General features: G+C 41.9%; 1 protein-coding gene across 1 annotated transcript; it reads right to left on the bottom strand.

The window, feature by feature from the left end:
* Positions 1 to 430: 430 nt before the first annotated feature.
* On the bottom strand, positions 431 to 15,789 carry CAV2 (caveolin 2). Its single transcript, XM_089672081.1, has 3 exons — positions 15,524 to 15,789; positions 13,057 to 13,244; positions 431 to 2,734 (listed from the first exon to the last, which is right to left on the bottom strand). Exons 1-3 carry the CDS (start codon positions 15,668 to 15,670, stop codon positions 2,584 to 2,586), a joined length of 486 nt encoding a protein of 161 aa, XP_089528207.1. The 5' UTR covers positions 15,671 to 15,789; the 3' UTR covers positions 431 to 2,583.
* Between the last annotated feature and the right edge of the window lie 449 nt (positions 15,790 to 16,238).

The raw sequence follows: 16,238 nt of genomic DNA, 5'->3' as shown, positions 1-16,238 counted from the left end.
CAAATCCAGTGAGGAAAGAGTGGGGGGGGGGGGGCGTGGCCTAGCCACGCTACATGTGTCTATATACACACATAGCCAAGGTCAGGAGTGCATCTGCAATGTCTGTCCTTATAAGAAGTGCTTGCTATGAGGGCAAACACATAATAGGAGGTTCAAGGCCACTCTGTGCAATACCAGTACACAGAGCAGGAATTTATAACATGCTTGTTATTTTAATAAAAAGAAAAAAAAACTTTGACTTTCGTCACAATTTAAGCAGATTGTAAACCTGGCCACACATCTATAAACCTCTTTTCAGCCAGTTTATCATACATACAGCCCAAAGAACCTTTTTGAATTTAAATTGTGGACAGCTTAAAGAATTTCTGACAAATCAAAAATATGGGCAGAAAAAACACGATAATTAAACACTGAAATGATATAAACAAAATACTTCAATAAATTTATTTAAAATGTACAAGCATAACATTCAGTGCATTCAGTTAATATACAAAAAAATGTGTTTTATTAATGTCTGAAGAAACTGTGTTCTTGCTTGACCAAGCAAAGCATACATAAGAATTAAGTGATTCCATGATCTTGCTAAGGTAAAGTTGCAGAAAGTGGTAGAACTATTGTCTCATACATTTGTAACTTCTGCTTTCTTTTGTGTCCTTAAAGACATGTATACCAAAATGCTAACTTGAAGGATAAGTTCACCTTTAAAAAAAAAAATAATGAATGCGCATTTTTTTGCAGGTAAAAAAAAATGTGCATTTAATTTTTTTTTTTGGAGCCTGGAACGCATTGCAGATCCATGCATGACTCCTGCAGACTGTCAGTGTAATCTGTCTGCCCGTACATCGTACGCTCAACAGTGCCGTGGTAGTTAATTGAGAACTACAAGCTGACAGCCGCAATGAATGTCGGCACCTGAAGGTCATTCATTCACAGAACTCACAGAATGTGGGTTGAGACCTGTCACTTCAAAAAGTGACATCTGGTACAGGGAACTTCTCCCCGTACTGCTATCACACCAGGTGCTCAGATCCCCAAGCAGCAGCAGGAGCGGGAACATGTTGCATGTTCCTGAAGGTGAAGTTATCCTTTATTTAGATCTGTAACTAGCTTTATAAATAATGCACATCCAGTGACAGCTAATTTAAATGTAATGTAGTTTAGGATCACTATCCCAAAACCTCACTTTGTCATATTTGTTAAAGGAAACCTGCAGGCCCTATTGCTGGTCTTCTAATGCGTCACTGACCCAAAGCTAGAAAGAAGCAAGTTAAGTCAGAACATGTGGTCTACATGTGGGTCAGTGTTCCAAAATGCAGTCTGTCCAAGTCATTACTGGCAGAATATGGGACTAATTTGAGAGACAGACATCCCAATATTTATCTCTAACCAATCATATATATTCTGGTCAACTAATAGCATTGGCCTATACACAAAACAATCAGTGTAGCCTTGGTGGATCCATATAATGCAATTTTTTTAGTCCCGTTTTCTTAGAGACTTTGGGAAAATCACATTGATAAATATATGATGTTGTCACTGGCAAGTTCACCTAGGTATCATTTTGGCTTTGGTAATGGCTCTTAATCATTGAATCAGGAGCCATATGTGGGTTTCAGGTGTATGTGATATAACTGAGGGCAGCCTCTCAGCATAGGCTCGGTTCCCATATGAATGCCTATTGTATTACAAACCTTCCAGAAGCCTAAGGCCAAACAGGGATTGCTTTATGTATACAGTTTTACTTGTAGGGTGATTAATAAAGGTAGTTTGAGCAATCTTGTTGTTAACTCAATGGGGGAGATTTCCCAAGATTGGTGTACTCAGAATCTGGTGCAGCTGTGCCTGGTAGCCAATCAGCTTCTAACTTCAGCTTGTTCAATTAAGCTTTGGCAATAAAACCTGAAAGTTGATTGGTTTCTATGCAGAACTGCACCAGATTTTGTACTCTCCAGTTTTAGTAAATAACGCCTAATGATTTACTGCAAATGACTACGTCTGAAAGTGATGCACAATATGATGAAGGTTAGGGAGCTCTGGTTCAAAGGCCTTAAATAATCATAACATATTTTTTTGCATTTTATATACTAAAATATTAATTTCTTGAACAGCAAATACCTAAAAAAGAACAGTAATAATCTTCCCCGGCCATTAAGTGTACTGATGGCCCACAGATCCTTAAGGACAAGTCTAGACTGTGATGGTAAATTCCAATTATGGTCACCAAATCAACCATCTAAAACTCCGGTAGAAAACCACTTGGGCACAGTTCTTCTCTAATGATCTTTAATCAAATATCTATTAGCAAACTTTTAAGAAATGTCTGAGTGCGGAGTCCTAGCTTTCTGCTTTTTTATAAAGATCTTGTATATCACCTCACAAGCAGTAAATGTTCCCAACATCAGGAGGTAGTGAGACAGACTTGCACCTATATTTCTAGTGGGATCTGAAGTAGAACTGGAATGTACACATAGAAGTGTTAGGGCCATATTTCATGAACAGTACATATTCAGCAGGCTAGTGAAGTACTAAGCAGTATTTTAATTGACATTTGGCATATTCATGACATTTACTGTACAGAAAAGCCTAACTGTTGTCTACTCGCATGCTAACAGATGAAAAACACCGCCCCATACTTGCAAAAAAAGGGGCTATCAGGCTGTCTGTAACACCTCTCCATATCGCTTGCACAGATGGTAACACCATTAGACAGGTCTTCACAAATGGCATAACAATCCTGAAAGTAAAAGAAAACAAGTTATACTTTTTCAGTGTCTAAAAAAATATAAGAAAAGTTTTAAATAAATTCTAAAACTGCACTTCTATACTACGTACTATTGTGAGCAGGACTGCTGTTAGAAATCACAGGGCCTACCTGACAGGGCCCCCTCTCCCCAAAATGATACTTTCGCTGAACATGTACTAACATCACGATTAGCAGAAACAAACAACATAACTTACAAAATTCCTCCTAAATGTAAAATATAAAACTGTATTGAGTAAATAAACAAAGCTCTGTGTGTAAATGAGGTTTTGGGGCTCATTCACATGGTTGCTGTGGCCTGTACAGTGTGAATCAGTGTTTTTTTTAAATGTGGCTATGGTGTGCAAGCAGCCTATTTTACGTCATAGGGATACAGTAGCCGCATGAACACAGCCTCAAGTCCTCCTTTGACAGATATGTGGGTGTATGGACCCCAAACCTTGACAGTGTGCATTCAGGGGCCACTCACTCACACCTGCATAGCTATCAAATTAGGACCTGCAGCTGTGTTCATACAGCCACTACATCCTAGTGGAGTAACAGATGGCTCCAGCACAAACAGCTCATTCACATTGTATGGGCCAGAAACCTGTTTGAATGAGCCCTTGATTTTATTTTTTTTTTCTACAATTTTTAAAAATTATTTTTTACATTTTTAAATTACTATTTTTTGTTTACTGTGAGGGGGCTTTGGTGAGATATCAAGGGTCTCAATATCTCATCTTTGAGACAGAGAAAAGAACTGAAGACACAGATTATCCGAATAATTTCTCAGCATTGAAAATAAATGAGCAGGAGAAAGAGGCTCCTGTTCATTCATGAACTGAAGCATAGCAAACACAGTTTACTATACTTCAATTAACTATGGTCACAGCAGTGATCAGTACCGATCACTCACTTTGTCCACTCAAAAATGGAAGAGGCCAGTAAATTACATATTTATCTGCCCCCACCTCTGCTCTCCATCCTGAAACATCCACTGTAACCACAGCTAACGGCAGGTACAAGGGATGTTGGCAACATTGTGGGAAGGTGGGCGGGGCCTGGAACAGTGACAGGAGGTACACAGGGGAAATCAGAAGCAGACAGAACAGGAAGGGGATCGGTGTGGCGGGAACCAGTTGCAGAAGGATGTCCTGTGTCTTTGTCTCTCCCAGCACCAACTGAAAGCTGGTGATGGGGAGAGAAACTGGCTTCAGCTGCTGCGGATAGCGGCACAAGGAATCCTTCTGTAATTGGCATGCACCCCACCGCACCAATTCCCCCTGCTGTCCCAGCCCCCCCTGTTGACCTGAGTTCCCTAAAGGAGGACTGGTGCTCCCCCCTATCTGCAGCCCTGATTGTAAGTGTATAAAGTATGATAAAGCTACAATTAAAAAAAACAAACAAAAAAGAAATCTAACTGAACCACTTTATAGTTGTTGTGAGCATCAGACATGAAATGTGAACAAAGCATATTCCCCTATTGTGTGTACTTGTCTCAATTTACAGCACAAAGTGTCATTTCTGTGTGCTACCTCATTCCTCTGCAATCAGCATGAGTCACTTATGGAAGTTTTCCTGACACCAAGAGAAAAATGGTGACAGGGAAGGGATCTCCAGCAGATTGACAGCCTCAGCTCTGTTCCTGTGAACTGTGTGAAGGGGTTATGTCCCTTCCCTCCAATCAGCTCTCAGAACTCCCCTCATTGAGCTTTGCAGAGTGTAATTTCAGCTCTCCCTCCCCTTTTTCTGAACAATCAGACACGTTTTATAAACTTAGCACTTTGATTGGATGTAGAGAAGAGAAGCTGTAGATAAACAGGTACAATGTTTGCAGGAGGGTTTGTTTCATCTCTGTGTATCACCTGGGGCCAGTCACTTCATTGGGTATATGCAAGGATTTACAACCACTTTAATCCGCATAGCTCAAGGTTTCCTTATCCAAAGCTGGCCATAGACAGATCGAAATTTGTCCAGTTCAGAAAGAATTGGACGAATTTTGATCAGTGTGTAGCTGTCCCTGTTCGGCAGAAGATTGATTGATTCGATTGTTAGCTTTTCAGTTCAACAGAAATCAAACACTTGTTGATCAATTAGCTGCAGTTGCTGAAAAATGTATTCTGACAGTGCGGAGTCTGTCAGAATACAACGTCCCAGCGGTGCAGGGAATTCCTCGATTGACCTTGCTTGTGTGGATGGAGGAATCTGCCTGTTTATTTTCAGCCTGCTGGCTGAACAACAAATTAAACATACTCATCTATAAAGCTGAAAATTTCAATCCATCTCTGGCCGACTGAAGAAATGAACAGATGCATTTTAACGTCAACACTTTCACAGCTCCAGCAAGTTTTGTCCAAATGAAGAAAATACAGCCCTCCACCCCGACCCCAAGTTGCTAGGAAGAAATTTTGCCTCATTAGCAGAAATAAATTGTTTCTGGACCCAAAAGGTCCAAAATACCAAGTTCAACCACTAAAATTACTGTGAGGCCCAATTACCACCCCCTGCAGCTCACACGAGCTGCAGGGGGTGGTAAAACCAGATGGTTAGGCCCCCCTGACCGCTTCCCTCAACATAGGTGCAGTGGCCTGTACAGTTTAAATCAGTGTTTTTTATGTGGCTAATGTTGTGTGCAGGCAACCTATGTTACACTTTGGGGACCCAGCAGCTGCATGAACACAGCCACAGGTCCTAATATGACAGGCATGCGTATGGCCCCTGACAGTGTGTATTTGGGGCCACTCACCCACACCTATCAAATTAGGACCTGTGACTGTGTTTATTGAGCCACTGCATCCTCATAAAGTAACTGGTGGCTCCAGCCACACAAACAAGCCACTCATTCATACTGTATGGGCCATAGAACCTATGTGAACGAGTCCTTAATTTTTATAAATATTTTTTACAATTTTTTTACTATTTTTTATAATTTGTTTTTCTTTAAATTTTTAAATAATTTTTTACATTGTTTAAATTACTCTTTACAATGTTGATGGAGGGGCTTGGGTGAAATATCAGGGGCCTAAACAGATGCCTGACATCTCACCTTTAAGAGAGAGAAAAGAATTGAGGACACAGATTCTTCAGTTTCTTTCTCTGCAGCCTCAGCTGCACTGCAGATGAATGAACAGGAGACAGAGGCTCCTGTTCATTTATAAACTGAACCATAGTAAATGCAGTTTACTATGATTCAGTTATGAATGAGCACAGTAAGACGTCACTCACTGTGTTCATTCACGAAGGGGGTCAGTAAAAGATATATTTTCCATCCCTTCCCCCACTCGCCATCATGAACACCTCCTTGTGTGCCCACAACAGCCAGCGAGCATTACAGGAATGATGCCCTGTGTGTCTCTCCCTGTAGCAGCTAAAAGCTGGGGGGACGAAACCAGATTTCAGCTGCTGCAGAGAGCTACACAGGGCATCGTTCCTGTAATCCAGTGTTTCTCAACTCCAGTCCTCATGGACCCCCCAACAGGTCATGTTTTCAGGATTTCCATTATTTTGCACAGGTGATTTGATCAGTTTCACTGCCTTAGTAATTACCACAGCTGTTTCATCTGAGGGAAATCCTGAAAACATGACCTGTTGGGGGTCCATGAGGACTGGAGTTGAGAAACACTGCTGTAATCCAACCTCCTCCCGCCACACTGATCATCCTCCCTGTCCTGCCTACATCCGATTTCCCCTGCTGTCTTGGCCCCCTGTGTGCCCTGGTCCCATACAGGAGAACCAGTGGTACCCCCTTATTGGCAGCCCTGGGGGAGGTGACGGCAATTGTCATTTAACACAGCAGGGGGAGAAGAGCCTGTCACTGCATAGCTCATGTGTACGTATTCATAGGGGAATACATACACAGGATTGTCAGCAGTATTCAGCACAGACGTACAGTTACCTTGGGTCTGAAACCACTAGCCACTAATTATGTGCTATATGAGGCCTTCTCATGGTCCAAACATAGAAAGCTACAGTGATGCTGGATCAGGAGCCAAGTACCATCATTGTAAGAAACGGGGGAGAGGATTACTTAAATGTAACAGCCAAACAGAAGTTAGTTAGTTGTTTTTTTTTTTTTTTTAAGAAAAGCTTCATCATATTTTATCTTTAATATATGGAATAATAACATTGGCTGCTATTGCTATGGACAGCTGAAAAGTCTAAATAGAATCAGTAAAGACTGTATTAAAGTGGACCTAACATCAGATCTATTTTGTTTTCTATTTTAAGTACATTCATGCCAAGTTATAGTAATAACATTTACAAATATTTATTACCTCTCACACTACTGCCCCTAACAATTCAATTTGTTCTCCAAAAATCAGAGTCAGAACAGAGCCATCTTTGATCAGGCATTATCCAGGGTCAGCATGCTTGATCAGAGATGTCACCAATAGGGCGGCCATACCTATTCTTAGACTTTGCAAATGCACCAAAGGCCTTTGCTACTTAGTTGCACATTTATACCAGATGTGGGTTGTTGGTAGCTGGGGCCCATCTCGCTGTCACATTGACCTGGTCATGGCTCACTTCTATCCAGCTGTCAAACGAAACACAGTGAATGAAGAGCCCAAAAAACATAGGCGCCCTTTGGATACCACCACGGAAATCCTGTTTTGCAGGTCTCAGTTGTGTTAACAAATGTTTGACACAGATCAGTTCCTGCTACAGCTAAAGATTGTGATTTGCTGCAAAAATATAATGTAGCAATTTGATCACAGTGGGAGAGAAGGCTGTGTAAATGCTTCCTCCTCCCTGCAGCAGACTGATGACATGATCTTTATGCCCCTTGGGGCATTTTCCATTGCAATCAGCAGGGGATCTGTGAGCTGATCCCATGATATTCGGAACAGAGCATGCGGGTGGCATGTTTGTGTCCACTCTGTTTCTGCAGAGCAGACAGAGCTTGCTCTGCTCTATAGGTGGCCGTTTACACCTTGTTACCTCTGATCTGATCCACCTAAACAGAAAAGGAGTCATCTTCTGTTTTTTTAGCGGACTTGATTGGATCTGACACAAATCCGTTTGCACCCGCCAGTCCGTAGGGATGCATGGACTATCCAATCAAGTGTGCCTGAAAAACTGACAGGTGTACCTGATCAGAATTCCAGTCTGGAAGGGCCTTAATGATAAAAGTAGCCCCTCTTGTAGATCAGGTAATCATGTCAGCTTGCAGTTGCTAAAAAGTCCTCCTTATGGAGTTATTCCAGACAACAACTGAAACTAGTTAGGTGTTCTGCTAACGCATCCCAGCATACTGCTGCTGTATTAAAATGTATTACAAAGTAGCTTCAGTTTACTTTACTCTGATTTTACTGTAATGCCTTGTATCCAAAGCACATACAGACCACCATGAGGGTCAGGAGGGCTTTGGGAAGTATTAGCTATGTATATATTTCTCTTCTGCATTACCAATCACATTGAAGCTTCAAAGGCAGGTTTAAGTCTGATTGGTAGCTTTAGAAAATCTTAGAATTAAGGCTCTGTATGTGCAAGTAATAAGTAGGGTGCTCCAGAATCACCAGCACGTGTGTTCCAGGATCACCGGATTATCATACATTATCATAAATGTCTTAGACATTTGTTTCCCCTTTCTTAGACATTCCTGTTTTGGTGATCACTAATAATTTTTGATTTTCCCTTACTTTCAGTCCTGGTGACAATGATCAATGGGTCAAAAAGACAGGGTACACCTCCATAATGGGGACATAGACAGCAATGAAAACCTGGTTTTAGATACACTTTACTTTTCAATTTGGCTGAAGTATACCTCCAAGTTTTGTTTTTTACTACCTTTCAAACTGGACTGAAAGTTCAACTTAAAGTAGAATGTAATTCTTTAAACCTAAACATTGCTGGTAGGTAGGTCTTTATTGCAGATGGTACCATGTATGTTCCTCTGGAATAAAAGCTGTTCTCCTACCTGGCAGTAATGTTTCTAATGAATGCGCACTGAACCATGCTTGCACAGCTCATTGTACATTCTCAACATTTCTTGGTACTGGAATGAATTACTTCCAGCCAATCAAGATGGACAAAGCTAGATAAAGATGTCTGCAGTCATGGAACAATGAGGGAGAGTGTGGCCATCATACCACTGAAGGGTGATGCTTTGGCAGGAAAGTCTGACATAATGTTCAAATACGCTATGCATGTTTGCACATTGGCAAAACCCCTGAGCACTGGCAGTAGAGATTAGCTCCCCTTTATGTTCCTCCCATCACTCTCCTCATGAGATTAATATATGTAAACGCAGAGATCAGATGAGACCCTTAGGATTCTGTCCCATGACAAGGCCTAATCTCAGGGTCCATATGCTCAAGGACTATCCTTCACAATCCCACATAACTCCAACTGGCTACTGTAGCTTTAACTGGAAAATATCACAGCAAAGGCTTACTTTGCAAAAATGAATTGCAAAATAAAGGCTTTCCCTTTTCTGAGCCACCAAACACCACTCCATTTAAGAGAAATCGCTCCCACCCCCAAATGTCTCTGAAGAACACAGGAATGACACAAGGTTAGTGGGAAGAGGCACTTAGCACAGCTGGGGACACAGGAGAAATTGTCACTCCCAGTTCAAGCTTTTATAGAAACTTGGTGGGGGGTGATGGCATTTCCCTTCATTGGAATGGTTTTTGATTGTATGAGGAGCAGGAAAGGTAATAATTTATTTCCTCTTTGCAGGAAAAACTATTTTTCTAATTTATTTTTGCAACAGAGCTGCTATAAATTGCTGCCACAAGCCTACACGCATTTTTCCTTTCTGGCTGAAGCATTTTTGTACGTAGTAATTCATTTTAAAGTGACAAAAGCATTTTTTTACTAAACTGACCCCTTTTTTGACCTGCTTTTTTTGCAAGCCTAATGTGTTATCCTTTGTGTATTTAATCCACCCTGCTTCCAATAATACATGCTGGATGGGTGTCCATCCTTCCTATCTCTAAGTTAGCAGGTATGTCCTCCATGCTGTCTGATCCCTCAAGTATCTTTCTGTCCTGTTAGCCAAGGGATTACACAGTACTACATATGCTCCATCTGAGCCATAGACTATAATGGCCTAACTGTAGATCTGCCATAGAAGGAGCATTAGGTGGGATGCTTTAGGCACAATTTGAGTTTCCCTTTAATGTCAATGCATTCTCTATAGTTGTCAAAAGGTCCATTTACAGCGCAAGGAGGACGTAGTCCAGGTATGCCTCTTCTTTCTTTACTTGCCATCTGATATCCCAAAGAGTATTCAGACTTTACAATAACCGTATAATCTAAATTAAGACTTTTAGCATAGATGGATCAAATCTCAGCCATCCCCTGCTGAACCGGTTGAGATTTGATCAATCTATGGCTGGCTTATTTACTAAAGAAACAATGGGTTAAGCTGGCCATAGATAGATCAAAATTTAGCCAGTTCAGAAGGAACCTGACAAAATTCAATTAATCTATGGCCCACTTAAGAGTTGGTCTACTCAAACTTCCAAAGGGTAGTGCACCTTTATTCACTTCAAACAGCCAACCAGGTTAAGGGGTACTTTTTCATCCTCAATGATTTGCTATTTGAGATTTAAACACACTTACTACCAATCCAAGTCTTTAGTGGGGCCCAAACTACAAAGGCGATTTATTCACTTAATCCATGTTACCAAATGCAGGTACAGAACCTGGGACCTGTCTAATGACAAGTGTACTTAAGGAGAATCCCATCTTATGAGATCGTTACCACTGCTGACCTCTCTTTCTGAAAGTGTTAGTTGACTGGGGGTCGTGCTTGCACCCTATGCTTCTGACTTTGAGGAAAAGACCTGGAACAGGTATTATGACTTTTCCCTGACTTTCCTGGCCTTTAAACTTGTTTTGAGCCAGTGATTTAGAAAGTATTAAATCCAATGGATGAGCATACCAGCTGGAAAACTTGGATTTTCAGAAGGTGAACAATGGTTGGCCCTCTAATACAATTTAAAGGAAAACTAAACCCAAATAGAAAGATGTAGTGTACTGCAGCTTAGATGTGGTGGCTGCATTAGTTTTTCAGCTAATACAGAAAATATCTGTTGATCTTACCAAAAATGCAGTGTCCTTGTCACTGTCTATGAACATAATAGAAAACAAAAACAGCCTTATTTTTCTTCTGTAAACTAATCCCTTGAGACACCATGTAGCGGAGATAAACAAAAACAGAAATGTTTGAGGTCCAGCCTGGGTGGCAACCATGGCCTCCTTCACAGATACAGTGGAAGAGTGAGTGTAGCCACATAGGAACATTAATTGTATTATTTTGAAGAAAAAAAAAAAAAGCATGAAAAACAAAACCTATGTATGCACCTCATCTAAGGACTGGTAAACTGCAATGTATTCAATGTATCATTTCTGGGTTTAGATACATTTTAGATTTATTACATTACATATATAGGCCCCTTTCACATGAAGGGTCCGATCAGGTCCATCTGTCAGTTTTTTAGGTTGACCTGATCAGTCCCTCCATTCACCACTATGGAACAGGTGTAAACAGATTACATCTGCCTGCCTCCAAGCTTATCTGGTCTGCTAAAAAAAAAAAATGGAAGGGGATCTGTTCTCCATCTAGGCACATCAGATCTGAGGGCTCTTACGTGTAAATGGACAGTGGAGTCCATTTACACTTGGTGGCCCATACAGCACAGAAGACTTCGTGTCCGCTCTGCATAAAGTGGACACAGATGTGTCATCTGCCTGCTCTGCTCCGATCAGCAAGGGATCTCTGAGCTGAGCTGATCGGAACAGAGTCCGCCCCGTCTGAAAGGGGCCTTACATTTAGGCCTCTTTTATATGGCTGGTTATCGGCCACTGGATTCCAGCAGCAAGAATCAGCTCATTCTTGCTGCTGGAGTGACTGGAGCATGCAATTAGCAGCAGCTGCTCAGTCTATTTGAACTAATGACGAGCTGACATCAGCTGCCGTTGTTTGCATGTAGCCACACACAGAGTGGATAGGTGCGATTAGGGACAGATGTCCAAGCCACACAGGAGACTGTGTCCAGGCTTGGACATCCACCCATAACCAAAGGTACCTGCTTAATGTGCAGCTACATGTGAACAGCTGATGTTTGCTTATTAGTTTAAATAGGCTGAGCAGCTACTGCCAATCACACCCCGGGTCCTCTAACCACATGAATCTGATGATACTAGTCGCTGGAATCCAGTGAATGTATTCAGAAGATTCATGGAGACTGTTACCTGAATATATACAGTCAGGCTGCATATATACATCAAACATTTGTTTTAACTTTCAAGAAGCGTATTTCTCTACCTCCAAGGAGATTAGATTACACAGGATTTCATTCCTGCGTGACTTTAATAGGCCTGGATATGTATGGGCACATCTGAGCAGTGCTGATAAATTGCAAACCACACCTGCTATAATAAATACCTACATTTGGGATTAGAATTATTTTATTAAGCAGTCTAATCCTGCAATTTAAAGTGTTACTAAACCCAGGACCCTGCATTCACTATATCTGGTCTCCCACAGTACACACAACATGGAAATGCAATTATTTTAGTAAATATAAACTGATAAATACCTTTTCTCATAAGCAGTATATAGCAGTTTTGTGATTTATTATTTACTTCAGGTACTTATATAGCACCATCAATTTACGCAGCGCTTTACATATATATTGTACATTCACATCAGTCCCTAACCCTCAAGGGGTGTACAATCTAAGGTCCCTAACTCACATTCATACATACACATACTAGGGCAAATTTAGACAGGATCCAATTAACCTACCACCATGTCTTTGGAGTGTGGGAGGAAACTGGAGTACCCAGAGGAAACCCACGCAGGCACAGGGAGAACATGTAAACTCCAGGCAGGTGGTGCCATGGTTGGGAATTGAACCAATGACCCTAGTACTGCCAGACTTCTATCAGTGTCCTGCCAAGCACTGGTTAAAGCTTGTAGGAGGGGTTTCATTCTCAACTAATTGTCCTATGAGGCTGCATGACCCCTGACTCTCTGTCCGGACAGCTCTGAATGGCCCTGTGCCAATCACAGGTACCCTCACAAAAAAACCCTCTAGCAATACACACTAAACTGAGCATGTGCAGACTGACTCCTAGAGCTCTGTTATATCAGCAGATGGGTTGGTGACAGTAGAAGATGGGGAGGATCAGAGAAGACAGATTCAAACAGCCTTTTTACACAATGTGGAGGGTTAACCTCTTAGGATCCCCAGTGAGCAAGCATACATTACTGCATATACAGACTGATTTTACTGTTTGGGTTAAGTAACACTTTAAAATAAAATCATATAAAGGAAATAAAATGGTGGAATTACCAAATGTGCAGGCAGCTGAGGATGGCGAAGAGCACTCCTATGACAAAGGCCAGTGGGATGGCCAGGAGCAGGGTGAGCACCTTGTAGATGAGGTATTTACTGATTTCATAGAGTGCAGTGCTGCAGATCCACACCTTATCGAAGCTGTGAGTGGTATCAGGCTCTGCGATCACATCCTCAAAGCCTAGCTGGAAAAGACAAAACAGACAGTGACCATTATTAGCAGAACTGAGACCTAACTATTGCACAAGCATTGCAGTCTTGAGTATCTGAACAACAAGTAGCAGCAGAACTGAGACCTGAATAATACACACGTTTTGTATTCTTGGGCAATTGAACTACAAGTAGCAGCAGAATGGAACCTAACTAATACACAAGTATTGCCTCCCTGGCCAACAGTAGAACCAAGACCTGAATAATACACAAGTTTTGGTAGTCTTGGGCAAGTGAACTACAAGTAGCAGCAGAACAAAGACCCAACTAATACACAAGCATTTCATGTCTGAAGAACTGAACTACAAGTAGCAGCAGAACCAAGAACTGAAAAATACACAAGTTTTTTAGTCTTGGGCAACTGAACCACAAGTAGTAGCAGAACTGAGACCCAACTATTACACAAGCATTGCCTCCCTGAAGAACTGAACTACAAGTAGCAGCAGAACTAAGACTCCCTATTACATAATAATTGCAGCCCTGGGGAACAGAACTACAAGTAACAGCAGAACTGAGACTCACTTTTACATAAGCACTGCAGCTCTGGGGAACTGAACTACAAGTATCAGCAACACTGAGACCTGAATAATACAGAAAGTTTGTAGCCTTGGGCAACTGAACTACAAGTAGCAGCAGAGCTGAGACCCGACTAATGCGTAAGCATGGCCTCCCTGGCCGACTGCACTATAACTAGCAGCAGAACTCAGACTTGAATAAGTTTTGTAGTCTTGGGTAATGAACTACAAATAGCAGCAAAACAAAGACCCAACTATTATACAAGCATTGCCTCCCTGGGTAACTGAACTGAGACCCAACTATTACAGAAGTATTGTAGTTGTGGGCAGCTGAACTACAGGTAGCAGCAGAGATAAGACTCAACTATTACACAAAGCATTTCAGCCTTGAATAACTGAACTACAAACAGCAGCAGAACAAAGACCCAACTATTATACAAGCATTGCCTCCCTGGGTAACTGAACTACAAGTAGCAGCAGAACTGAGATTTAACTATTACAGAAGTATTGCAGTAGTGGGCAAATGAACTACAAGTAGCAGCAGAACCGAGACCCAATTATTACAGAAGTATTGTAATAGTGGGCGAATGAACTACAAGTAGCAGAAGAACCGAGACTCAACTATTACACAAGTATTGTAATAGTGGGCGAATGAACTACAAGTAGCAGCAGAACCGAGACCCAACTATTACAAAAGTACTGTAGTAGTGGGCGAATGAACTACAAGTAGCACCAGAACCGAGACCCAACTATTACAAAAGTACTGTAGTAGTGGGCGAATGAACTACAAGTAGCAGCAGAACCGAGACCCAATTATTACAGAAGTATTGTAATAGTGGGCGAATGAACTACAAGTAGCAGAAGAACCGAGACTCAACTATTACACAAGTATTGTAATAGTGGGCGAATGAACTACAAGTAGCAGCAGAACCGAGACCCAACTATTACTAAAGTACTGTAGTAGTGGGCGAATGAACTACAAGTAGCACCAGAACCGAGACCCAACTATTACAAAAGTACTGTAGTAGTGGGCGAATGAACTACAAGTAGCAGCAGAACCGAGACCCAACTATTACAAAAGTACTGTAGTAGTGGGCGAATGAACTACAAGTAGCAGCAGAACCGAGACCCAACTATTACAGAAGTATTGCAGTAGTGGGCGAATGCACTAAAAGTAGCAGCAGAACCGAGACCTAACTATTACAGAAGTATTGTAGTAGTGGGCGAATGCACTACAAGTAGCAGCAGAACCGAGACCCAACTATTACAGAAGTATTGTAGTAGTGGGTGAATGCACTACAAGTAGCAGCAGAACCGAGACCCAACTATTACAGAAGTATTGCAGTAGTGGGCGAATGCACTACAAGTAGCAGCAGAACCGAGACCCAACTATTACAGAAGTATTGTAGTAGGTGAATGAACTACAAGTAGCAGCAGACCACAGAGCCAACTAATGCAATCTTGTAGCTCACTCATCCAAGTATACTACACCTGGTAAACAAAGACTCATCAATGCACAATCATTGCAGTTTTGGGCATGAGAACTACAAGTGTCAGCAGAACCGAGACCCAACAATGACACTACTGTAGTTCCCTCATACAAACAGATGAAAGCTTGATAATCGACATGTCCCGAAGTCTCAGCCTTCTACTTTGTCTCTCTATAAAGTCCAGCAGTCAGTGAAGTGCTGGCAGTGTGCCCCAGTCCCGGCTGTGATGTCCCCAGGGCCCCCCCTTACCTTCAAGTAGCTGTTGAGATTGTTGGGGTCCCGATCCTGCTGGCTGCTCTCATAGGTCTTCTCTGTCAGCATGGGCATGTCGGAGCGGTTGAAGTCATCCTCGTCCATGAAGATCCGAGCATCGGCTTTCTCCTTCTCCAAGCCCATGGTGTGTGGGAGCGGACGGATCGGAGCGGTGTGGAGCGCAGTGTACGGGGAGCCGCCCAGAGGAGAGGAGACTCGGAGAGGTGGGGGCTCTGTATACTGGAGTCACAGCACAGCTTCATGGAGGAGGCGGATATTCACCTGCTGGCTGGGGGGAATCAAGCTGTAATGAAGTCTATAGGCGACAACCACACGGCTACAGCCACACACACTTCCCGACTTTAGATCCCTCTTTCCCCCTCAGTTGTCCCTCTTTTGCTATAAAAAGTATTTACTACAAAAAGTTTCCCACTACACTTATCCACTTGCCTTCCAGAGGATTTCCCCCCTTCTTGACAAGGCCATTTTTTGCGATACGGCGCTGCGTTGCTTTAACTGCCAATTGCGCGGTCATGCAACGCTGCACCTAAATTAAATTTACGTCCTTTTTTTTTTTCCACAAATAGAGCTTTCTTTCGGCAGTATTTGATCACCTCTTCTTTTTTCAAAATTGCATTTAATTTTTTTGCGCTATAAACAAAAAAACCCAACAAACTATATTTTTGAAATTTTGCTATTAAAAATGCCCAGT

This window comes from Staurois parvus, unplaced genomic scaffold, assembly GCF_062004578.1.
Source record: "Staurois parvus isolate SC_StPar_1 unplaced genomic scaffold, SC_StPar_1.0 ptg000120l, whole genome shotgun sequence".
NCBI classification, from domain to species: domain Eukaryota; kingdom Metazoa; phylum Chordata; class Amphibia; order Anura; family Ranidae; genus Staurois; species Staurois parvus.
Note: the sequence above shows the minus strand (reverse complement) of the source record. Positions and strands in the feature narration are given on the sequence as shown.